Here is a 25204-nt window from a genome sequence, read left to right as displayed (position 1 = left end):
ACGGGATAGGAGAACATATTCGCCAATGATATTTCTGGTAAGGGGTTAATTTCCAAAATTTATAAGGAAGTCATTCAACTCAACACCAAAAAGCAAACAATCCAATTTAAAAATTGGCCAAATGACCTGAATAGACACTTCTCCAAAGAGGACATACAGATGGCCAATAGACATACAAAAAGATGCTCAACATCACTAATCATCAGAGAAATGCAAATTAAAACCTCAAAGATACGTCACCTCACATCTGTCACAATGGCTACCATCAATAAATCAATAACAGTAAGTGTGGGTGAGGATGTGAAGAGAAGAGAACCCTTGTGTACTGTTCGTTGGTGGAAATGCAAATTGGTGCAGCCACTATGGACAACATATGAAGTGTCCTCAAAACATTAAAAATGAAACTGCCTTAGGACCCAACAATTCGACTTCTGGGGATATATCCGAAGAAAATTGAAACATGAATTCAAAAGAATATGTGCTCCCCTAGGTTCATTGCAGTGTTATTTACAATAGCCAAGATATGAAGCAACTCAAGTGCCATCAGCAGACAAATAGATAAAAAGTGGTGGTATATCTGGACAATGGAATATTACTCAGCCATAAAAAAGATGGAAATCTTACCATTTGTGACAGCATGGATGGCCCTAGAGAGTATTGTGCTAAGTGAAATAAGTCAGTCAGAGGAAGACAAATACCATATCACATTGTAACGACCATGTAAGGTGCCTGGTAGATCCTGAAAATATGAAGGGGGGAGCACTTTGTGAAGTGTGATTGTCTGACCACTGTGCTGTGCACCTGAAACTAATACAAAATAGCATTGCATATAAACTGTTATAAAATAAAATATAATAAGATGTGTAACTGCCATTCTCCAGCACATGTCCTCAATTCGCTGAGATTTTGCTTCCTGATAATTGCTGTCAGTTTGGCTCAAATAAATTCCTCTATTTCTCTAAAAAATGTTTTTTTAAAAAATTTCTGGGAATTCAGATTTGTTAGTGTCAGATTTATTTGCCACACAATGTGCATAAAAATAATTATAGAAATGTGGGCTATCACGAGGCATAAAATATCAGATTTTTAGATGGAGATATGATGGAGTGATTTTTATGTGTGAAACTTCTTACTCCCCAAAGAAACTTTTAAGAAGAAGGATAGTTTCCCATTACTATTTTAATACTCCCTGAATCTCTAGCTTAAAAAAAAAAATCCAAGTCCATTAGTATGTACACAATTCAAGGTAAATCACCCACTTAAAACTCCATCTTATTGGGAGAAAACCTTGAAGTCTTTGGATTACCTGTGAAAGAGTTAAAAATATTTTCTTCCTATGCTGGATGTCAGACCTGGACACGTTTACTCCTGTTTCCTAGTGCATGTGCATTATGGAAGTAGGAAAGAACTGGTTGTGTGTGTGTGTGTGTGTGTGTGTGTGTGTGTGTGTGTGTGTGTGTGTGTGTGGTTTAACCTGGGAGGCAACAAAGCAATCAAAAGGATCACAGGGCACCACGTTAGTGACAAATCACAGGAGGCTGTTCCCAAAAGGTTGTGAAAACTGGTTTCTCCTTGCAGGAATTGGGTTGGTCCACTCTTTCACCCCCCTTCTCAAACACAAATATTTTCATATAATAAGAGCCTGCTTCCCTATGGCTATAGCCTCCCCTCCCCTCCTCCGGCACCACCATTTTCAAGGGGCTCACTGCGTGGACGTCCCCCAAATCCCTGGCTTTGGCTCCTGGACGGTGTCTCGCAGAGGTGAGGCGTCCCTTAAGGGGCTCACTCGGGGTGACGGGACAAGCAACACCCACTAGGATCCGACCCGGGCCGGCGGCCGGAGCATGCGCCGAGGGTTTGTGCAGCCAGCCCTGGCTGCCGCCGCTGCCTCGTCCGGACTTGGCGAGGACTTGGGAGGGACAGCGGCGCTGGGAGGTGGCTTAGCAGAGACTTTCCAGCAACTGCTGCCCAGGACTCTTTTTTTTTTTTTTTTCTTTTTCCCAGGAGGCGGCGACGGCGGCGGCGGGCGGAGAGGAAGAGAGGGAAGCGTCTCCAGCTCCAGCCGATGCAGCCCTTCGGCTCCGCGGGGGGAGCGCCCCTGCCCCGATGAGCCCCCTCGGTGCGTCCCCGACAGACGAGCGGCGGGAGCGCGGAGCGCGGCCGGGCGCGGCCGGTGAGTGGCCGCCCGTCTGCCGTCCTTCCTGCCCGCGGTCCCGCCAGCGCGCCGGCAGCTGCCCGGGCGCCGGGTGCGAAAGTACTTAGGGGGCTGCGCTGGCGGGTCCCCGGGCCGCGCTGCCCCCCGCGCCCGGCCGGGGGCGCGCGCACGCGGTGGCGGGCGGGGGGCCGCGCGGCTTTGTGCTCCCTCGGCGGCTGGGAGCGCGGGGTCGCGGCCGCGGCCGGGGCCGGGGGAGGGGACGGGAGTGACGAACCCGGTGCCTGCACAGCTGCGCGGGCCCCGATTCCCCTGCGCCCTGCCCCGCCCCCGCCCCCGGCTGGTCCATCACTCCGGCCGAGACAGCGTTTCTCACGTTCCCCGCCAGAAACTCCAGTCGCCGGGCGGAATCCCCACTCGGCGCTGCGCCCCCTTCGGGGCCGCGCGTTCCCACTGGAGCTGCGGGATGGGGCGGGAGGTGCGGAGTTTGGGGCCCCAGGAATTGTCCTAACGAGAGGTACCTTCCCACCCTCCGACCCGCCGGCGGCGCCTGGGATGACTCCTGCGGGCAGTTTGGGTTTGAGCGGACCTGTCCCCCGGGAGGGGCGCGGAGGGAGGGAGGTTTTCCCGAGCGTCTCATCAGAATCCCGCAGACAGCGCCGCGGGTCCCCTGGGAACCGGGGTTGACTCTGCGCCTTCATTCGTCCGGGAGTCACCCCTTTTCTCTGCTCAGCAGGTGGTATCTGCAGGCGGTTGGGACTTGGCGGAGGGGGTAGGTTACTATCAGAACTTTCACAAGTGCTTGTTGAGGAAGCGGTGTCTGGAATGAACCTGACTCCGGACCCAGCCGAGGGCTGGCAGAGAAGGGATGCGCTGGGGGTGCGGAGCGCGGGGGTCAGTCCTGTTCTCCCCTGCCCGCTGCAGGTCGCTGCTGTCTTGCCCTTGGGGATAGGATGTGGTGAGAGAATGGGGCTGCTCCCTCCCGGGGGTCACCATGGCCAGAGAAGACTCCGTCAGGTGCCTGCGCTGTCTGCTCTACGCCCTCAACCTGCTCTTTTGGGTAAGTCAGTGCCAGGGCACCGCCAGGTGGAGATGGCTGGACGGGGTTTCCTGCCCACAGCCGCCACAGAATGCGCCCAAGGGCATGGCGACGCATGAATTCATTTCACGGGATCACACCCTCTGTTTTGCAGAGAAGTACATTTTGACCTTAAAATGTCTTTGATCTAGCTCAAGTTCCATTTCAAAAAAGAAATCCACCCTGGATACTCAGTGGCAGTAAAATTAGACGTGAAGTTAATCTGGGGATATAAATAAATGCACGTGCCTGTGCTTGTAGATAAGAAAATGATGACCTGCTACTTAGGGAGCTGCTTGTTTTCAGGAATTTCAGATAACTGTGCAAGCCACGAATTGTTTCCCTATGTCATCCTAGCCTAAAAGCCTGGTTGTGGCTAGCCAGTCTTACTTACATTCTAAAGGCTTGGCGGATTTTTCCAGAAGATTCCAATCAGTCTGAAAAGGTGGTTTTTCATGTAAGGGTTCCTAAATTGGGGAAGTTTAAAGGAATTTTGTGTATCCTTTTGGAAAATCCCATACCCATTTAATAAAATAAAATACACTAACTGTAACCAGCTCATGGAAATCTTTATGCCCCATGAGCTAGTGACTTTTTATGCTTTGCACTCAGACACAAATTTTCATTTAGTGTTACTCATATTCACATTATTATTTATAAAACTTTTGAGGAGAATATAAAAATTAAAACTTTGCTGTTTTAGGAAACGATCATGCTTAAGCAGGTACATTTTGGGGCAATTTTGTATTCTATGAATAACATATTCAAAAGGTTCTGTTGGAAACTGTCATGTGTAACTTATTTATTTGGCTGACTGGCTGTCACTGACCAGCCTTTCTTCATAGAGCTATTACATGTGGTCTCTAGAGCATGACATTTTTGTTGAACTATTCCTTATGGATGGCTCTATTTTAAGGTGACAAATCAAGCCTTACTTCAGTGAGTAATCTGAAAGATAGCTAAACTGATAACTTTCCCCCCTCAACATGAAAATTAAAGCATTGAGTAGTTAAACTCACCACTTGAAACTGTACAATTCCTACTTAATCTTATTGCGGTTTTTCAGTCTAAAAATGTATAATTTTAAGTGGCTCATTAAGTTACCATTGTCTTTAAAATGTTAATAATTATCACTCCCATTTGCTAGCTTTTCACTTTTCTCCTTTGTACTTGTTAATAATAGAATCATCACACTGTTATATCTAAAAAGGTATTTAAGGGTGACCAGGTTGAACTTCCTCACTTTGTGGATGAGAAAACTTAAGTGGAGGTTATTAACTAGCCAAAGGTAAAATAGCCCAAAGATGACAGTGCCAGGAGCAAGACTCAGCTTTCTTTCCTCTACACCAAGCATGTCAAACATAATTATTAATAACGAACTGCAACGTTCGCTAATGACTGGTTACTATAATGGTGTTGCATTCAGTTCCCTTACACACCTACGCGCAGGCGCACCATTTCTCTCCACTAATACTAGCAGCGAATATTTTAGCAGCCGATTGCCACGGCATTAGTCTTGTACTGACTTGTTTGTGGTGCGCAACAAGAAATATTTCGCTTTCGGAGAACAAGTTTTTTTTGTGGCCCACATAAACTTAAACCTTGTTTATTTGGCCCTTGTCAGCCTTTGAGTTAACTGCTTACCTTTACATGGATGAGTATGGGTTTTTAACCTTGGAATTAGTAGGGGTTTTTGGTGTTGTTGTTGAACAAAGAATAAATGCTTTGGAAATTTTCTCCATAATTTGTATTACCTGGGGGAAAAGCCCAAATCATTTAACAAAAATATGGCTCTTTTGAGTAATGAAGTTTTCTTGAAAATACCTGTTCCTTAAACTCCTGTAGCGCTCCTAGTGTCCCCAAAGCAGGGGTTCTCAAACTTTTTAAACAGGGGGCCAGTTCACTGTCCCTCAGACCGTTGGAGGGCCGGACTATAGTTTAAAAAAAAACTATGAACAAATTCCTATGCACACTGCACATATCTTATTTTGAAGTAAAAAAAAAACAAAATGGGAACAAATACAATATTTGTATTTGCATGTGGCTCGCAGGCCGTAGTTTGAGGACCCCTGCTCTAAAGAATGTGAAATGTTGTCTTTGTTTTTATTCTATACTTCAGCTTTCTCACTTTGTGTGTGTTTTTATTATTGAGATTGCTTCCTCCTTTCTCCAGCCCTCCTTGTCTCTCAAAAATCACTTTCCTCCACCAAAATAATCCATGCGAACTGTCTAGTGTGGGTCCTTCTGTTTTTCTTTATTTCATACAAAGATATATTTACTCATACATGTCCATGTATTCCCATTCATGAACATTCAGATGTACATTCTTGATATTTTATTAATTTTTTTTTTCTCTTGGGTTAGAATTGCTGTCAGAGGATATGTAACAACAGCAGCAAAAGAGCTAATCCTATATAATAAAAGGCTAATATGCAAATCAACCGAACAGCTGAATGACCGGTAGCTATGATGCGCACTGACCACCAGGAGGCAGACGCTCAATGCAGAAGCTGTCCCCTGGTGGTCAGTGTGCTCCCATAGGGGAGAACGCTGCTCAACCAGAAGCCAGGCTCTCAGTTGGCAAGCGCAGCGGCGGCTTAGAGAGCTGGCCTAAGATCTCAGTCGGACATCCCCCAAGGGCTCCCAGACTGTGAGAGGGCACAGGCCGGGCTGAGAGGCCTCCCCCCGCCCCCCCGCCCAAGTGCACAAATTTCATGCATTGGGCCTCTAGTATCAGTATAAGTTCTTATGTTTGCTAGGCACATTTATGCCTCAATTTCCTAGTCTGAAATAGGAATGATAGTTTCTGTTTTTTAGAGTTATTGTGAGGATTAGAGTTACTATATGTAAAGTGCTTGAACAGTGATACTTAAGTACTATCTCTATCTCTGTAGCAGTAGTAGTACTTACAGTTGTTACTACTGGCACTATTACAATACTGATCTCCTGTAAGTAGATTACCAGGAGGTGGGTTGCTGAGTCAAAGGAATCTTATAGTAGTAATGGTGGTAATTGTAATTGTGATTAACACTGCTGCTAGTGTTAGCACTATGACACGCCTTAGATGTAGCAGTCCTGTCCTGGGAACCCAGCGCCTAGGAATAAGAGCACTACTACACCCCATTATGTGGATGAAGATATTTGTTGCCATCTTGTTGGTTATGGTATATATATATATATATATATATATATATATATATATATATATATATATATTATATATATATATATATATACTAGAGGCCCGGTGCACAAAAATTTGTGCACTCGGGGTTGGGAGAGGAGGTCCCTCAGCCTGGCCTGTGCCCTCTCACAGTCTGGGACCCATCAGGAGATAAGGACCTGCTGGTTTAGGCCTGCTCCCGGGTGGCAGAGGGCAGGCCTAATCCTAGGTGTAACCCCTGGTCGGGCTCAGAGCAGGGCCCATTGGGGAGTTGGGGCCCCGCCTCCTGTCATGCACAGAGCAGGGCGGATTGGGAGGTTGCCATGCCACCCTCAGTCATGCTCAGGGTAGGGCCGATTGGGGGGTTGGGGCACCACCCCCTGTCACACTCAAGGCAGGGTCCATAGGGAGGTTGCAGCGCCACTCCTGTCATGCACAGAGCAGGGCCAATCAGAGGGTTGGGGCTCCGCACCCTGTCACACTGATCCCGGTGCTGGGAAGCCTCGCTGCTCCGCTGATCCCAGGGCCAGGACGCCTCTCGGCTCCCCTGATCCCTGGCCCGGAGGCCTCTCCGCTCCGCTGATCACCGGGGTGGGAGGCCTCTCGGCTCCGCTGATCACCGGGGCCGGGAGGCCTCTCGGCTCCGCTGATCACCGGGGCCGGGAGGCCTCTCGGCTCCGCTGATCACCGGGGCCGGGAGGCCTCTCGGCTCCGCTGATCACCGGGGCCGGGAGGCCTCTCGGCTCCGCTGATCACCGGGGCCGGGAGGCCTCTCGGCTCCGCTGATCACCGGGGCCGGGAGGCCTCTCGGCTCCGCTGATCACCGGGGCCGGGAGGCCTCTCGGCTCCGCTGATCACCGGGGCCGGGAGGCCTCTCGGCTCCGCTGATCACCGGGGCCGGGAGGCCTCTCGGCTGATCACCAGGCCGGGAGGCCTCTCGACTCCGCTGATCACCGGGGCCGGGAGGCCTCTCGGCTGATCACCGGGCCGGGAGGCCTCTCGACTCCGCTGATCACCGGGGCCGGGAGGCCTCTCGGCTGATCACCGGGCCGGGAGGCCTCTCGACTCCGCTGATCACCGGGGCCGGGAGGCCTCTCGACTCCGCTGATCACCGGGGCCGGGAGGCCTCTCGACTCCGCTGATCCCAGGCCCTGAGGCCTCTCTGCCCTGCTGCTTCAGGGCTGTTTGGCTTCGCTCTGCTTGGAGCCTGAGTATGCAAATTAACCGCCATCTTTTAGCTTCTATAATTGAAACATTGTATCTTTTGGAGTTGTTGCTTCAGGAGCTCAGAGCCCCGCAGCTGCGGGGATCCTTGACTTTCTCCATCGCTGGGGCAACCAAGCCTCCTATTCTCAGCTGCCTGGCTGCCAGCTGCCATCTTGGCTGACAGTTAATTTGCATATCTCACTGATTAGCCAATGAAAAAGGTATCGGTTGTACGCCAATTACCATTTTTCTCTTTTATTAGTATAGGATATATATATATATATATATATATATATATATATATATATTTTATTTTTTTACAGAGAGGAAGGGAGAGGGATAGAGAGTTAGAAACATCGATGAGAGAGAAACATCGATCAGCTGCCTCTTGCACACCCACCCTGTGGATGTGCCTGCAACCAAGGTACATGCCCTTAACCGGAATCGAACCTGGGACCCTTGAGTCCACAGGCCGATGCTCTATCCACTGAGCCAAACCGGTCAGGGCTGATTATGGTACTTTTTAATTTTTGCCATTCTGAAAAGTTTAAAGCAGTGATGATCAACCTTTTTCATCTCATGGCACACATAAACTAATTATTAAAATCCTGCAACACACCAAAAACTATGATATATTTTTTGCCTATCTGACAAAACATAGGTATAGTTTTGATTCATTCACACCGGATGCCTATTGTGTTGGCTGTTGTCATTTTTAAATTTGACAATCTAAGGGAAAAGACGTCAGTGTCCTTGAATAAATAGTAAGGTATTGCATGCTTTAAAAATTCTTGAAGCACATAGGTTGAAAATCACTGGTTTAAAGTTTTATCTCACTGTTACTTTACTTTTTACTTCCTCCACCATCAGTGAGCAGAGCATCAATTTACATATACATACATATTTATATATATATATTACTTCATTTCATAATTAATATTAAATATTTTATATTTAAATTTCAGTTTGCGCTATTTTTCATTTCATTTATGTTATCTGTTGCTGCATTAAAAACAAAATTTTCTGTGTTTTTAATAGAATTTTTCTGTAGAATTTTATGCATTCTTTCATGTTCTGTTCTTTTAAAGCACTTGCCTTTTTTGTGTTGGTTAAAGATTTCTTTTTACATACTCATTTTAAGATTGCTGTATACAATTAAAAATAACTATGGGAGTTTTGTTGGAATTGTATGAAATGTATCGGCCAGCTTTGGGTTAATTGCCCTTATTCTCTCAATGTTAAATTTGTGTCTGCTGATCCTTGATTTCCTATCGCTACTGAAACAGAAGCAAGCAGTTTTCTGCCTTGGGCTGGGCACATACCTGGCCATCCTTACACCACTCTCTCCTCTCATTCTCATCACAGCTAGGGAAGATAGTTTTTTGTTTTTGTTTTTTTGCTAGGGGAAGTTACTCAGAGGAGTTCTGTAACTTGCTAGTAGATAACAGAACAGGGATGCAAAGTTCCAATTTTTTTTCTCTCCAAGTGCCAGGGGAGTTGTACTTCTGGACACAGTGGGGAATTTATTTGCAGCAAAGAAGTAAACAGCCTTAGTCGGAAGGGATTAGCTGTCCACTGCTCACTCCAAGTCCTCTACGTGCGGACAATCACCTGGGCCTCGTGTGTTAAAAGCAGATTCTGATTCAGTGTGTGTGGAGTTAGGTCTGAGATTCTGCATTTCTAAAAAGCTCCTTTGTGATGCTGAGGCTGCTGGTGTGAGGGCCACATTTTGAGGAGTGAGGCTTTGTCCTTGCCTTTGGTTCTCATTGGAACTGGAAGTAGAACAAACCAGTGCGGCTTATGAATCCCACTTCTTAACCCAGACTTCACATCCTGAGTATGGATTGGACAATGGTTCTTCCCTCTTGATCAAGAGCTATAGTCTTTTGCTCTCAATTGGCATTTTAAATGGACTTTTTCCAGCCTGTATCTTCTATACTGGTACCCTCCCCACTTCTCTACCCCACAAGGATTTTAGAGAGAGAGAAAAAAGGAATCTTAATTGGGAAAACACTGGGAACCTATATACAATTTTGTTTTGCTGTTCTCATAGTTGAAAATCACACTGAGTGATTTTTTTTTTTTTTTAGTAAAAAAAAAGGTACATCTTAAGTACTTAATTTTTGGAGGCGTGAGGCATAGACAAATCTAAGAGGAAATAATCCCCAGCACATTTCGGACTGAAAATGCACTGCGTTCACATTGCTATGTGTCCAGGCACCTTGCTTTGCCCTCTGTGGAGCGGCTTTCCCTCTTTACACAGAAGCATGGTCCCCCTACAGCTGCACAGGGTTTGCCAGACACATACTGGGCCTTGTAGGTTTGTCAGGAGTGTGTAGTGGGTTTGTAATGGGACACGGTGCACGGGAGGAAACCACCCCTAAAATCTCTTTTGAGACCATGATTCACAATCTGGCCAAGATGAAGCAAGGAACTGGATTTTCTTTACTTTACATTTATCCTATTTTTACTATTTAGGTGGCATATGATTGAAGTAAATGAAAACTTTTCTCCATTTTAAAGACAACTTCTGTGGATTTATGATCTGAGTGCCAATGAATATTTTCTGCTATTACAAATATGGACAAATATGGTTCTCTTTGAAAGTTCCTGAAATTGGTGAACATGGAATATTCCTCAAATATGTTTATTATTTTCTAAAAGTATAATCATATTTGTAGTTTTTAAAAAATTTTTAATTGATTTCAGAGAGGAAGGGAGAGAGATGGAAGCATCAATAATGATCAAGAATTATTGATCAGCTGCCTCCTGCATGCCTCCTACTGGAGATTAAGCCCGCAGCCTGGGCATGTGCCCCTGACCAGAATCAAACCTGGGACCCTTTAGTCCACAGGCCAACACTCTATCCACTGAGCCAAACCAGTAGTTTTTTTTTTTACACAGCAATATGTATATTTATTTATTTATTTATTTAAAAAAAATTTTTTTTTATTGCTTAAAGTATTACAAAGGGTATTACATATGTGTCCATTTTTCCCCCCCGCCCTAGACAGTACCCTAGCCTCCCCTATCCCCCAGTGTCTTATGTCCATTGGTTATGCTTATATGCATGCATACAAGTCCTTTGGTTGATCTCTTACCCCCCTACCTCCTGCCCCCCAACCCTCCCCGGCCTTCCCGCTGCAGTTTGACAATCTGTTTGAGGCAACTCTGCCTCTGTATCTATTATTGTTCAAAAGTTTATAATGGTCTCTATTATCCATGAATGAGTGAGATCATGTGGTATTTTTCCTTCATTGACTGGCTTATTTCACTTAGCATAATGCTCTCCAGTTCCATCCATGCCGTTGCAAATGGTAAGAGTTCCTTCCTTTATAGAGCAGCATAGTATTTCATCGTGTAGATGTACCACAGTTTTCTAATCCATTCATCTACTGATGGGCACTTAGGCTGTTTCCAGATCTTAGCTATGGTGAATTGTGCTGCTATGAACATAGGGGTGCATATATCCTTTCTGATTGGTCAAACCAGTAGTTTTAAGCTCCTATTTCTTGTTAGTAGGTAAGAGCCATTGTTTAATAGCAATGGCTCTTAAACTTCCTTGATGAAAAGAAACATATAAAAGAGAGACTAGAAAGTAGACAGGGCATCTAGTTCATGCTTTTTTGTCTTATAGATATTCTTTTTAAAAAATATATATATTTTATTGATTTTAGAGAAGAAGGGAGGAGAGAGAGATAGAAACACCAATGATGAGAGAGAATCATTGATTGGCTACCTCCTGCATGCCCCACACTGGGGATCGAGCCTGCAAATTGGGCATGTGCTCTGACTGGGAATCTAACCGTGACCTCCTGATTCATAGGTCGACACTTAACCACTGAGCTATGCTGGCCTAGCTAGTTCACACTTCTGGAATATATGAAAGGTAGGTGAAACAAACAAAATGATGTTCTGTCCCCCCTTCTTATGCCCCTCATAACCCCTCCCCCATCTGTAGTGAGCCTTGGGTGTTTGACCCATGCATACCCTAAAGGGGTTCTTGGTGAGTGGACGTTTGCATCCCCACAGCACTTATATGTAGTCACATTCAAGTATTGCTTGCTAAATGAATGCCCCCAACTTTACTCTATGCAGGCTTCCAGTTTCCTTTAACTCTTCCTAAAGAGTAGTGGAGAGCCCTCAAACAAATATTAGTGCTTTATAAAAATAGACTTTAAATAAACTTTAGTCTCAGGGGCAAAGCTGATTATATATATACTAGAGGCCCGGTGCACAAAAATTCATGCACTCGGGTGGGGTGGTCCTTCAGCCCGGCCTGTGGCCACTAGCAGTCTGGGAGCCCTCAGGGGATGTCCGACTAAGCCGCAATCTGGCCTCCCTCTGTGGGAGGCAACTGGAAGGGCAGATCAGGGGACAGAGCTGGCCAGCGAACAGCTGGCCCCGTCCCCTGCTGCTGCAGCCACTGCCACCACCACCACCACCACCACCACCACCACCACCACCATCACCACCACCACCACTGGTGGCCTCCCTCTGTGGGAGGTGACAGGCGGGTGATCTGGGGATGGTGCCCCCCCATCGCCCCTTCCCCGTTGCCCCCTCCCTCTGCCTGCTGGCATGTGCCTTGGCTGGTCTGGTGCCGCCACCTGCTTGCCAGACAGTTGTTCCACCAGTTGGGTTGATTTGCATATTATGCTCTTATTATATAGGATATATATATATTATAGTGTGCTCAGCAGGGCAATGATGGGCAAACCGAATGCTTCTTAAGGAATGTCTTTTGAGGAGAAGGACAGGGAGGATTCTTTGGAGCACAGACTGGGGTGGTAGCCCCTCACTCATTTGTTCCCTCTGACAATAATCACAAGCTGGGCCATTGAGGAAGTGAAGGTGGAGTTTACTCAAATTGGTCTGCACAGGAACTGCGGTGCAGAATGAGGCATCTGACCCTTCTGTGACCTGCAGTCTCTATAGGGTGATCATGTAACTTGTCCTGGGAACCAGGGAAGGGAAGGGGATGTTCCTACTCATAATTACGACAGGACAACAGAGGCTTCCAGCCTGGCCAGAGTAGGCCGGACGGTCTCCCCATCTACAGGGCAGCATGATGATCTATAAAAATTATTAGTCAAAGCAGCTCCAGGGTGCTATTGATTTGTTCAGCTCCAATTAATAGATGTCGACGCTCAAATCATACCCACAAGTAATCTCCGGAATTCATTTCGGATATAATTTACAGGGCCTTTTCCCCCACAGCATTCTCAGATGGTGTTACCTCTTTGCTCTCTTTCTGCTGCTCATCCCTTGGTGGAAGGGAAACTGATTAGGTACCGACTGACCAAAAGGCAGAGGGAGGCAGGCAAGAAACAGACACATTACCGGGAAGTACTGGCATTGGGCTGCCAGCCCCCAAATCATCAAGACCTGACTTACCTTTATGCCGGGAGCCGGTCCATGCTTGCTGTTTCAAGGGACCTGGCATATATGGCATACTTTTCTTAATATGTTTGCTCACCTTCTTGGCACTATGTGTTTTAACCAAGGTCACCTCTGAGAAAGGTTGTTTCCCCAGGTAGGGATTTTCCCCTGAAGTTAGGGAGGGAATAAAACCCCTTAACTAAGTGCCAGACAGGTAATTAATCACTTTAACTACGAACAATCATGCTTAAGCTACATAATCTTTACTCCCTGGAATGGAGATAAGAAACGCCCTAACCTTTGGAATAGAGATTGATGGGATTGAATCAACTGGTATAAATACAGATGTAACAAGACAGAAAGAGACAGAGCTTAGAACAGAATTCAGAAGACAGAACCTACACGGAGCCTGGAGACAGAAGAACTTCGCTGGAGAGAACATGGCAAAAGATCCTGGACTGAACCTGACTATAGAACATGGCAAGAGAACCTGACTAGAACATGGTGACTGAACCTGGCTGGAGATCTCGGACAGAACCTGGCTGGAGATCCTAAGCAGAACCTCTCTGGAGATCGAGACCAGAACTTGGCTGGAGATCCTGGCTAGGCTGCTGATCAACTGAACGCTGTCTCCGTGTCATTCCTTCTTCGCCGACTCTGTCCACGCCTTTGGGGACCCCTGGACCTGCTGGGGTTGGACCCCAGCACCTTTACATTTCAATAAATAACTATTTGAGGTCTTTTTTTTTTTTTTTTTTTAAGAAAAAAGGGAGTTTAAAAGCCTCTAGTGACTAGAGCGGCCGTGGGCAAACTACAGCCCGCAGGCCGAAATGAATAAAACTAAAAAAAAAAAAAAAAAAAAAAAAAAAAAGACCGTACCCTTTTATGTAATGATGTTTACTTTGAATTTATATTAGTTCACACAAACACTCCATCCATGCTTTTGTTCCGGCCCTCCGGTCCAGTTTAAGAACCCATTGTGGCCCTCGAGTCAAAAAGTTTGCCCACCCCTGGGCTAGGCCATCTTCTCCTTTTTAAGACGAGCAAGCAGCAGTTCAGAGCGTTTGTGTCGCTTCTCCAAGCTCTCTGCAGACAGAGCTGTAACTAGTCCCCATCGCTTTTGCATTCTGCTCCTTTCTAATGATCTGACAGAAAAGGAAAAGTTCAAGGAGGTGGTTTCAGACATCCGTCAGCCTGGACCAGAAATGATTGGTGTCACTGTCACCTTATACGAGACTATATATATTTTTTTATGGCAGACAGTGGGAGGATTTAAAAATCTGTTTTTTGACTGTGATCTTACTATTTGGTGGAAACTATAGATATACATTTCATAATAAATCTAGGGAATATGAATACACATAAAATTCTGATTTAGAAAACAACTTGATTCAGTACTTGTTTTTACATAATTAGATTCAAACAGAACCAGAATATATCTCCTACATGGGAAATTTCATACTTACAAATATTTATTGAGAGCTAGCATTTTCTAAATGTTTTGCAAGACAGAATGTGGCAAATGTCCTGCCAAGGAGTATATTAAATATAGCTTTTTAGAGTAATATTTGTATTATTTGCTAAATATTCCTTTGAACTACAAATAATATTTTGCAATATGGGAGAAAATGCAAGGAGCTATAAGTCTAGTTACATAGGGTAACTACAGTGTTTCTAGTAATTTAATCATGAAACAGTTTAAGAATTATTTTAGTTTAATTTGGAAAACTAGTAGAAAATACTATGATTAGTAAGGAGTCCGGAATTAGCTGCATAATTTGTTTTTCTGGATTTAACACATCAGGATTACTTGTCAAGGTGAATGCGTCTCATTATAACTTAGCTTGCTATGGCTTGCACTATCTTTGTTGTTACTGTTATTATTTTCTCAACCCTAGTGAATAAAATCACTCTTTGAGGATGAAACTGCTCTTAGACATTTAATGTGGATGGAAATAATGTCACCATAAAAAGCAATTTATTCTCAGAGTTGCTTGTTTACTATAAAATAAGGCTTTGGGTTGATGTCATTTATGCTGATTAATGTTCTGTGCACAGCTACGGTGCTTGGGCAACTGCTGTGAGAAATACAGTGGGGCCAAGTAGGACACAAGGTTTGTAGTTTAAAGGACACTTGAGAACACTAAGCCAGCTTCTGACCTGATATGTAAATCTTCGATCTTAGAATTCAGCAAGCATCTCTCTACTGGAAAACTTCCAGTGATAGGAAGCTTCATTTTGCTTAAAGTGTCTCCTAATTTCGCTAAAATTCCCTGAGAGCTTGTTTAGCGGTTGAAATCATCTCCCTTTACTTTTTTCTCATTCACTCATCTAATATGTATTAGGCCGCACTATGGGGCCGGGCCCTCTTGCTATGTGATGGAGCTGTAAGTAGTGGTCTGTGTCCTCTAGGGGAGTCAGGTGGGTAAAGATAGGAAGCTAGATAGCTGCTCTGGGAAGTCTGAACTAGCACCCTGACCGGGGAGAACGTCTTCACACTCTAGCTGATATCTGAGCTGGTCTTTCAGGCTGGAAAGGCTGGGGCAGGATAGCATTGCAGGCAGAGAAAACTGGGCAAAGACATGGAGGCTTTGGAGATGTGCATGGTGCATCTTACACATGTGTGAGCAGTTTTTTTTTTTTTGGTCATCTGTGTGCAGAATGTGTGTGGGTAGGAGCTGGCAGGAAACAGGTTCAAGAGATAAGTCAAAGGGTGACTGAAGCTTAAACTTTATTCTCTACGAGAGCATTGGGGGAAGTAGAAATGAGAGTTGGGGAGGAGCTACAAGGGGCAGTATTAGGGCTTTAAAGCAGAAGAACTTGATCTCTGTTTTATAAAGCTAATGGAAGGGTGAATTTGAGGTGCAATCTGTGAGCTGTAGAGTTCTCTTGGAAGGTGATTGTAATTGCCTGGCAAGGGATTGAGGGCCTGAACTAGGCAGAAGTGGCAGGAAAGAGGGAGGGATTCACCAGAGGCATCCCGGGAACCATCGGTAGGACTTGCAGGTAATTAGTTGTAGGACTGAGGAAGAAGGAGAAACCTCTTCCTCAGGCTGCCTGCCCAGCTGTCAGTTTATGCGATTGAAGCATCGATTATACCATTTACTGAGGTAGGAAAAATGGTGGGAGGTGCATGTAGGTTTTCAGAGGAATGGAAATTAGTTCCGTTTTAGAGATGTCAAAAGTGAGAATGGCCCCGGGAGTGCTATAGGTAGCTATGCCACCCTGCTTCTGCCCTTACCCACTTGGTAGACTTTCAAATATATGATGATTTCATTTCTGGACTGATTTTGCAATTGACTTGTCTCTTAAGCTGACGGAGAAAGACTCAGAGAAAGCCCTGAGGTCAAAAGTGACTTGAGATAGATTAAATGACAACCCAAAGCTCTATAGTGAAAAGGAGAAGAGCTGGAATTCAAACCAAGGTGATTTTTGTTTGTTTGTTTGTTTGTTTTAGATAATGGCTTCTCATTGTCCTTATGGTCAAGTTCATACGCCTTGAAATGACTTCTGTGATCTGATCCTGATCTCTGCCTGGCTTTCTGTTCTTAACCAGGTGCCAATTTCCCTTCCTTGAACATATCATGATGCCTTCTACCCTGGGACCTTTCTGTTTTTTGTTTTTTTTTACTGGGATGTTCTTTTTAGCCTTCCTCTCCCCAATGAACTTGATAATTATCCTCAGACCTCAGGTCTCTTAGACAAGTTCCCTTTGACCCCTTGGAATAGGCCAGAAACCCCAAAAGGAGTTCTTAAAGCAACTTGTATCATGCCTCCCCAGTACTTATCACAGTTTGCAGTTATGCATTTATATCTCTGATAAGTTCATTGATATATGTGTGTCCTCTTCACTTAGCAAATTTCACCGTAGAATAGTGTTGGCATCTGTTATTTTGCCCGTCAGCATATCTCCACCACATCACACAGGACCTGGCAAAGAACAGCTGATCAACACATACTTTTCTAGATGGAAGAATGACTTCAAAATCCATGGTCTTAACCATTCTGTCCAAATATTTTGGAATATTCCATTTATAATAAATACACTTTTTTGTTATAAATAGAAGAACTGTATATTAACAACCACTGACCATATATTATACAGAATGAAGACGCTGATAATTTTTTGACACCTTAGAGCTGTAATACTGAAAATTTGGCCTGAACTAGCCTGTAAAATATTAGAGGGTAGGGAAACCAAGGCCAGAATAATAAAGAGAGGAGAATTACTGATAACTATAAGAGAATATGAGGAAATTAAATGAAATAGCACATTATAGAATTTTTTGTTGCCATGAAACTTACAAGGTGTTTAAAGGCCCACACATATAGCCAAGTGGAGAGAGAACGCATAGCCTCAGAGGGAATTAGGTAGTCCACAGTCCTCGGTTAGCCCTGTGTGTTTCAAGAGGTTGTATTATTATTTAGCGATGGTAAGGCCAACATGTCAGGAGATGACTGGCATTGAAAAGGTAGTTCATTATACTCACAGATCCCAAGAGAGTACATATCTCATCATAGTGGGCTGAGATGGGGAAGCACAGGGATCCACCACAAGGCAGAGAGGTGGCGGGATCAGGCCAGTGCTTCTATTGTGGCTTCTTTGAGAAGGACCAGGCAAGGCAGGGTAAGCAGGTTTTGGATTGGCCACTTGGAATAATTTCAGCGTTTTGGAAGTAGGGACTGCCTCTAGTCGTCTGGCACTGGATCTTGCAGTGGTTAGGGCAGGTGTAGAGTAGCCCAGACCGAGGGAGCTCATAAGGGAAGGGGCTTTGGATGGTTTAGTTTGTATTTCAAAATGAAAAGCTTGTCCCAGGAGGACTCTTCCCCAAGGTGGTGGACAGCAGGTGGCCGAGACACGCTAACTCAGGCATATTATCAGTTTCTCAGACTAAGGCATGTCCAGCATAAGCATGCAGAACAGATGTCAAAGCATCAAGTTGACAGAAGCTAGGAGCATGGTTAATACACTGTGGCTGATTCACTGAGTAGCCTTTGTTAGGTTTGCAATCTGTTCTTCATTCCCAACAGAAATGAGGAGGGTACTAACTGGCCGAATTCTCCTCTGAACTGGTGTCCCAAGGCTCCTAACCTGTGTTGGGCCATAGGCCCCTGAGCTCCTGTTCACCAATGAATATAGTTTAGACATGTGGACTGAGCGTGACCATTGTACACTGCCCCCCCTCCTCTCCCTTCTCCTCACCCCTTTTGAAAAGGAAGCTTGAGCAGGCAGGTCTCCTCACTGTCTGTGGAATTTCTCACGCTTGTCTCTAATTGGGAAGGTAATTACTGTGGGTAAAACCCCAAAGGCCTGGATTTGAATCCCAGCCCTGCTACTTAGTCTGTAAGACCTTGAACAGGCTACCTCACTTTTGTGTGTCTCATGGTACTTTTACAGTCTGTAATCACCTGATTTGTATGTTTATTTTTGTGCCCCACAAGAGGCTCCTTAAAGTCTGGCGTCTTGCTTGTCTTACTTATTGTTGGGTCTCTGAATCTAGCACAGACAGCACAAAGCAGGCAGTATGCGCTGAGTAAATATTTGCAGCTGAGTGAAGGACAAGTGAATTCACTAATGGATTTTCCAAGCAGGTGTCCATACGTCACTGTCCAAGAGGCACAGGGCTCTACATGTGATACTCACCTAGAGCCTTTTTCCAGAAACCATGTTTCATGGCCACGGCTTGAATCAGCACAGACACATTCCATCTTGTATTTTCATCATTTCTTTTAGCATTTAAGGCTAAATCTATAACACATAATGGTAATTGATATATTTATAATGTGCCAGAAATTATTAAAAATCAAATGAAGTAGAATTTCACTATACTGTGCTTTAAGAGCCAAATATAAGGTACATTTTAGAAATATTTCCATCAAAATAGGAAAGACCTTCAGAACTGAAGGGTTGACTTCAGCTTTTGGATTGTTTATTTAACCATTCGGCATCTATCTCTAAAAGATAAGGATCTATTTTATAAAAAAAACACACCTCAATACCATTACTGTACCTAAAATAAAAAACAAGAATTTCTTCATATTTTCAAATATCTAGTCATCTTAAAATATCCCCTGTTGTCTCATAAATGTCTCTTTGTTATTGATTTGTTTGAATAAGAATTCATACCAGGTCAACATGTTGCATTGAGTAACCTCTTAAATCTCTTTTAATTTCTAATGGTCCCCCCCCACCCTTGGCCAATTTTTAAAATTAAATAAATCAGATCATTTGTCCTGTAAATTTCTCATATTCTCGATTTTGCTGGTTGCAAAATCATGGTGGCATTTAACGAATTTAAATCTATTCCCTGTATTTCCTATAAACTTATACATCTAGGGGCTTGATTAGATTCAGGTTTGACTTTTTGGTAAAAATACTTCACAGGTATCTCGGTGTACTTCTCATTGCATTGTGTTGGGAAACATATCTGATTGTCTCTTTTTGTGATACTAAGATTGATCAGTGGGGTCTGCCTGCTCTCTCTATTCTAAACTTTCGCGTAATGCAGTGGTTCTTAGCCCTGACTACATGTTAGAACATCTGTGGAGTGTTTACACATTTCTGGTGCCCAGCCCCGACTCTCAACAATTAATTGGTCCAGGGTAGATCAGGCTCCGTAATTTTTTTTAGAGTCCTAGGTGATTTTGATGTACAGACTGGATTCAGAACTACTATCCTGATCATTTTGGCCTCTATTGAGGATCCTTGCCTAGAAATTCATTATTTCAGAAGGAGTTGATAAATAGTGATACTTTGTCATGCTTTCTTCACATATTACCAGAAATTCGTCTGTAAAAGCTTTCATTAAGTCTTTGGTTCTTTAGTTTTTATAGAAAAGGTTGGATAAATATTGGATTCTTAACAGTTTTCTGAATAATGATTTGAGTATCCAACATTCTACAAAGGTGACCAGTGAGTTTTGTTTAAGTGTGATTATGAATTTACACAATTTTAGCATATTTGATGTTTCAAACTATTGTGTTGATTATTGTTATTATTGCTATTATTTTGATGCCCACATTGCTTGAAATTTAGCCAGTGGAAGCTCTTCCAAGTTAGCTCCTTGGACTTTTATTTTTTGATAACATCAATAGTATTTTATTGCTTCCTTGCTTTTACATTTGACATATTTTAGGCCTATCTTGTGCATTTCATAATTTAATTGTCCTGTGGCCTCTTGATCTTGTGCAATTCCCCTTCTGGACCTGGAATCAGTCATTAAATAGTTTAGCTATGTGTGTCCTATTTGGTGACTTTCTATTTAGTGGCTATGTCATGATTACAAAATGGAATGGCAGATATATAAAGTAAAAGTAAATCTCAACAGGAAATTAGGGAAAAGCATAATGGTTATGTAAGGTAATATCCTTATTTTTTTTTAATTTTTTTACTGTTAATCTGGCAGAGAATGTTGCATGAATTCTTTGTAACCTTTGTAATTTTTCTTTCCAGTTAATGTCCATCAGCGTGTTGGCAGTTTCTGCTTGGATGAGGGACTACCTGAATAATGTTCTGACTTTAACTGCAGAAACAAGGTAGGCTTTACAAGTAATGATTGATGTCTTTGATAAGGTTTCCTCAGGCGCTAGTTTCTAGGTAACTTTGCCCTCAGCTGTTTAGAGGGTATTGCTGCTAAGTTCATTTGGGAAGTTTTCCCTGCCCGTGGCAACCTTTGTTACTGTTGTCTGCATTTTCCTAGCATTCTCATTAAGGCCCTGAGAGATCATTCCTGTCTTCCTGACAGTGTGTCAGCTCTGTCATATTTGCATATAAAGGACAGCAGAGCCACTTTTTTTCTACAAAAATCATCCCCAACCTTGTTGCCTTCGTATTCCTGAGCTCAGGAAAACCAAACCCACTCAATGCCATTTCTTCTCAAATTTCAAAGGTTGGTCCGCTAACCTCGAGCAAATTACTCAACTTCTCCTAGCCGCAAAAATTTATTTTTCATCTCTGAATGGGGAATGTAATATATTCCACTCTGAAATGTCCTAAGGATTCACTAAGATATTTTTGTAAAGTCCTTAACACAATGGAGTGTTGTTAGGGTAATTTTTGTTATTCCCATTATTCTTCCTATTATGGCTGTAGTCAATGATTTTTCCCCCCCATAATTTTCTAGCAAAAATCATCTCTCCCCCTTCCTTTTTCTTTTAAATGGAGCCCCAGATCCATGAGGAGGAGGGAGAAGACTCCTCAGCTGGGAAAGATCGAAGGGTACAGTGTGATCCCCCAGGCTGAGGCTTCAGAGCTCACAGTAGATGGACTGCTTGTTAAGGATCTCTAGCTCATCGTATCTTTTAAATGAGTTGAAGTCGGAATGTACCACTTGTATAAAAAAACTAAAACAAAACAAAGCAAAAATAAAACCAGCAAGCACATTGCTGAGATAGCACCGTGATTTTGAAAATAGCAATGCAGCTGTTGTCTTTGCGCATGATGATTTAAAGGTTATTAAGGCAAATCACAGTTGGGTCTTGTACCATGTCTTGGGTGCCTTGTCATCACATTTTCTTTGTAATGTGACACATGCTTGTTCTTTCTCAGGGTAGAGGAGGCCGTCATCTTGACTTACTTTCCCGTGGTTCATCCAGTCATGATTGCCGTTTGCTGTTTCCTCATCATCGTGGGGATGCTAGGATACTGCGGAACAGTGAAGAGAAATCTGTTGCTTCTTGCCTGGGTATGGTGTTTCTATCTTCTCTTTATTGTGGTTAAAAAGACCAACCGGTAACGGACTATTTTTTCATCAGTGCCCAAGACTCTGTGCTTAGGGAACTGTGACAGCAGTGCTCTTACCCGGGGTAATTGTTCCACAGCCTGTGCGGAGGGAAGCTTTTTCCAGGAGAGATGACTTGAACCCAAGTCTTTGCATTACTCAAACGATGCGGAATGGAAATATGTGCTCTACTTAATTGTTTCACTCAGGCTATGTGCCGACCTTCTCATTCAAAATTATGAGTTTTCTCTAGAGTCGTGGACCTTATGACCACTCTGACAGGTCCCTGAGACGTCAGAATGGAATGCGCTTTCTTTCTCTCTTCTTTTTAAAACCGATCTGCCATATAAGCTTGTGTGGAAGTTCAGGTGGTCAGGTAGTGGACGGACATTACCGTCCTGGCACTGCCTTTACATGAGTTAGCACATGTAAGTGAGTCTCAGTGTCTATGATCTTAGTGGTTTTTTATTTTTAAATCTGAAAGTCTTTTCTAGATTATTTCTTTAAGTCCCTTCAGCACTCAAATTCTGTGGTCCCAAAATTTGTGCTTAAACTTTTAATGAAAAAATTAGCAAACTCTCTTTCAACATTAAAAATCTGAGTCAATTAAAAGTACAGCTTGTATAAAAATTAAATAAATTTTTTTTGCTAATCCTCACTTGAAGATACATTTCCTCTTTGCTTTTGAGACAGAGTGGAAGGGAGGGAGGGATGGGGATAGGGAGAGGAAGAGGGAGAGAGAGAGAGAGATACATTGATGTGAGAGAGACACATCAACAGGTTGCCTCCCACATGTGCCCTTGACTGGAAATCGAACCTGAGATTCTTCGGTACATGGGCCAACACTCTAACCACTGAACACACTGGCCAGTGCTGTAAAGATTTTTTGAAGTGCATTGAGTGTATAAAATATTACATGTTAGTGGCACCAGGTATTGCGGCTGCTAATATAATTGCAGATATATCAGATGCCCCCCAGACTTAATTCATTGAGTATATTCATTTCTGTGCAGTAGTTTTCAAGACTAGTTACGCATTAATTCCTTGTAGGGAACATAATAAATCCTGTGTGCTGATATGCTGGATGTCCGGGCAGAAAAGAAGGCCCTGATTTGTAGCGTTTGCGGGTTTCTGTGAGGTAAATACTCCCAGCATGGTGGATTTTAGGTCACCAACATGGTTTCACTGAACGCAGAACTGGGGAGAGATGAGTGCAGATTGGCTCTGAGGAGCCAGCTGGGCACACCAGTGCTTGATTGGGTCCCTCCCGAGCCCATTGAGCAGAGCCTTAGTGAGAAGCTGCACGGAGCCGCTGAGTTTCCCAGGGACAGCCTGTGCTACCGTATTTCTTGGCTTCTCGGAGGAAACCTCTTCGGGCCCACGGTTAGAAAACAGAATATGCCGCAGACAGTACCCCACACCCAGAGGAGGGGAACGTGCCCGGGGGCTCACTTCTCCCCACAGTGCTGGGAAGCATGGGGGAGGCTTTGGAACCTTATTTTGCCCTTTAAGATATTTGGATAGTAATTTAAACATAAACGAAAGGACTTACTTTAAATGAAACTGATAGTTTAAAGCATGGGTGAAGTATTTTAAATGGAAAAAACTCAGAATCCTTATTTATTTATTTGTTTGTTTGTTAATCTTCACCTGAAGATATTTTTCCATTGTTTTTTTTTGGTGTTTTTTTGTGTGTTTTTTTTTACTGAGGGAGGAGGGAGTGAGGGAGCGAGAGAGGGAGGTGGGGGGAAGAGAGAGATGTAAACATCAATGTGAGAGACACATTAATTGGTTGCCTCCCAACTCAGCCCAGGGATCCGAACCTGCAACCCTTCAGTGCGTGGTCTGACACTCTAACCACTGAGCACACTGGCCAGGGCTCCGAATCCTTTTTAAACCCATACTCTCACAATGATGATTTATTTACACCAATTTAAGTGTGACCGCTATTCTCCCCTCCCCCCAGCTCGTATGACTGGATGGTCCCTGGACAGTGGGCTGGTGTGGGTGGCATAGCATATTTCATGAACCTAAAGGCTTTAGGAAAACATTTCAAAACCACTTATACATCACATTAGTCTACTCAAATGCTGGTAAGTCAAGTGGACAAGAAGAGTGTAATTTGGTCTCTACTTGAGGCAGGATGAGTCATAAAGACTTGTGCCCGAGAGGCTAGTGTGTGAGGCTGGAAAGAGCCTTACGATGCAAAGGTGGTGTGTTGACTGAGGTTCTAAGGGCCATTCACTTGTTCATTTATGCATTCTTCAAATATTTATTGAGAATATAGGCACTACTAATCTCTGCCAGTGCATATGATGGACAAACAGTCCCACTATTCAATGGTAAGATCTTGAATAGGGTTTTCACCAGGTGCTCTGAGGTGGAGCGGAAGACCTCCAAGCTCAGCCTCAAGGGCTCAGTACCTGCTCCAGGAGGTTGATCGGCCTAAATTGATATGTTTTATCCCACTCTCTTTACTTGGCTCACTCCTTTTCAGTGTAGCTTTTGGTGCATTGCCGTTCAGTGTGTGCACGGTGGATGCTCCTTCCCATGGACTGCCTGGGGGCATTTCATTCCCATCGGGCTGCTTATCTTATCAAAGCTGGCTTCCAGGCCTTAGTTTGTCTAGACCCAACACAGCTTTTCCCTTGCTAAGGAATGATCGGTGATCTCAATTCCCAGTTACCTGCCACCCAAAGCCAATCTGCCTCTGATCTGCTGCTCAGGTATTCTTCCCTGGTTTCCTCTCCAGAGCCTCCTCCTCTAAGCACTTGCCAAGTCCTGTAAGTTCTGGATCTACCACCCAGGAACCTGTCCCCTCTTCTCTACTCTTATTCGTAATGCCCAGATTCAGGCTCTCCTGACTTCTACTGACACAGTGCAGAGCCCCTAACGGAACTCCTGCCTCTGTTTCCTTCTGACTTACCCCAGACTAATGCCACCAGGTTAATATAGTGCAACAGTAGTCTTGTTACCCCTCTGTTCTGAAACCTTGAGGGAGTTCCGGTTGGGTAATGAAGTATTTAGTGATGCCTCGATCTTGCCTCAGTTTCGTCTGTAATCCAGTCTTTATCCTCCATCTTTAGCTTGCTTACCTACTTTATTATTCTCTGGTCAAACTGTATCTTCTGAGCCTTGAACAAACTCTTTGCTCCATTGTTCCCTGCTGTTATTCTTGCTGTCCCCTTAGCTGGGAATTTCTTCTTAATACTTTTGTTTTAATACTTCCAGTCCATGAAGACTTGTCTAACATCCTATCTCCAGAAATCATAATAATGACAAAGATGATGGTGATAATTAAAGTAGTGAACATTTCTCAGGTGCTTACAGATGCTGCAGAGGTTTACCTGAATGTTGTATATGAAGAATTTTACATGAATTAATCAGTGTTGTCCTCTCCAAAATTCTAATGAGATAGACACTATTTTTATTACCATACGATAGATAAGGAAATGAGGCACAGATTGGTAAAGTGATTTGCCTAAGTTTGCATAGCTAGGAAA

General features: G+C 43.9%; 1 protein-coding gene across 3 annotated transcripts in view; it reads left to right on the top strand.

Moving 5' to 3' along the window:
• Positions 1-1618: 1618 nt before the first annotated feature.
• Positions 1619-25204, top strand: part of TSPAN12 (tetraspanin 12) — a 79723-nt gene continuing 56137 nt past the window's right edge. The window contains exons 1-5 of one of the 3 annotated variants that reach the window (XM_059711651.1): positions 1619-1761; positions 2005-2119; positions 3077-3212; positions 20435-20517; positions 21530-21665. In XM_059711651.1, the coding sequence (XP_059567634.1) occupies positions 3147-3212; positions 20435-20517; positions 21530-21665 (285 nt within the window). In that variant the 5' untranslated portion in view covers positions 1619-1761; positions 2005-2119; positions 3077-3146. Of the gene's footprint in view, positions 1762-1888; positions 2174-3076; positions 3213-20434; positions 20518-21529; positions 21666-25204 lie in introns of those variants that run through there. The other 2 variants (XM_059711649.1, XM_059711650.1) reach the window with 2 other exon arrangements.

The sequence above is a fragment of the Myotis daubentonii genome, chromosome 10 (genome assembly GCF_963259705.1).
Source record: "Myotis daubentonii chromosome 10, mMyoDau2.1, whole genome shotgun sequence".
Classification (NCBI taxonomy): domain Eukaryota; kingdom Metazoa; phylum Chordata; class Mammalia; order Chiroptera; family Vespertilionidae; genus Myotis; species Myotis daubentonii.
Note: the sequence above shows the minus strand (reverse complement) of the source record. Positions and strands in the feature narration are given on the sequence as shown.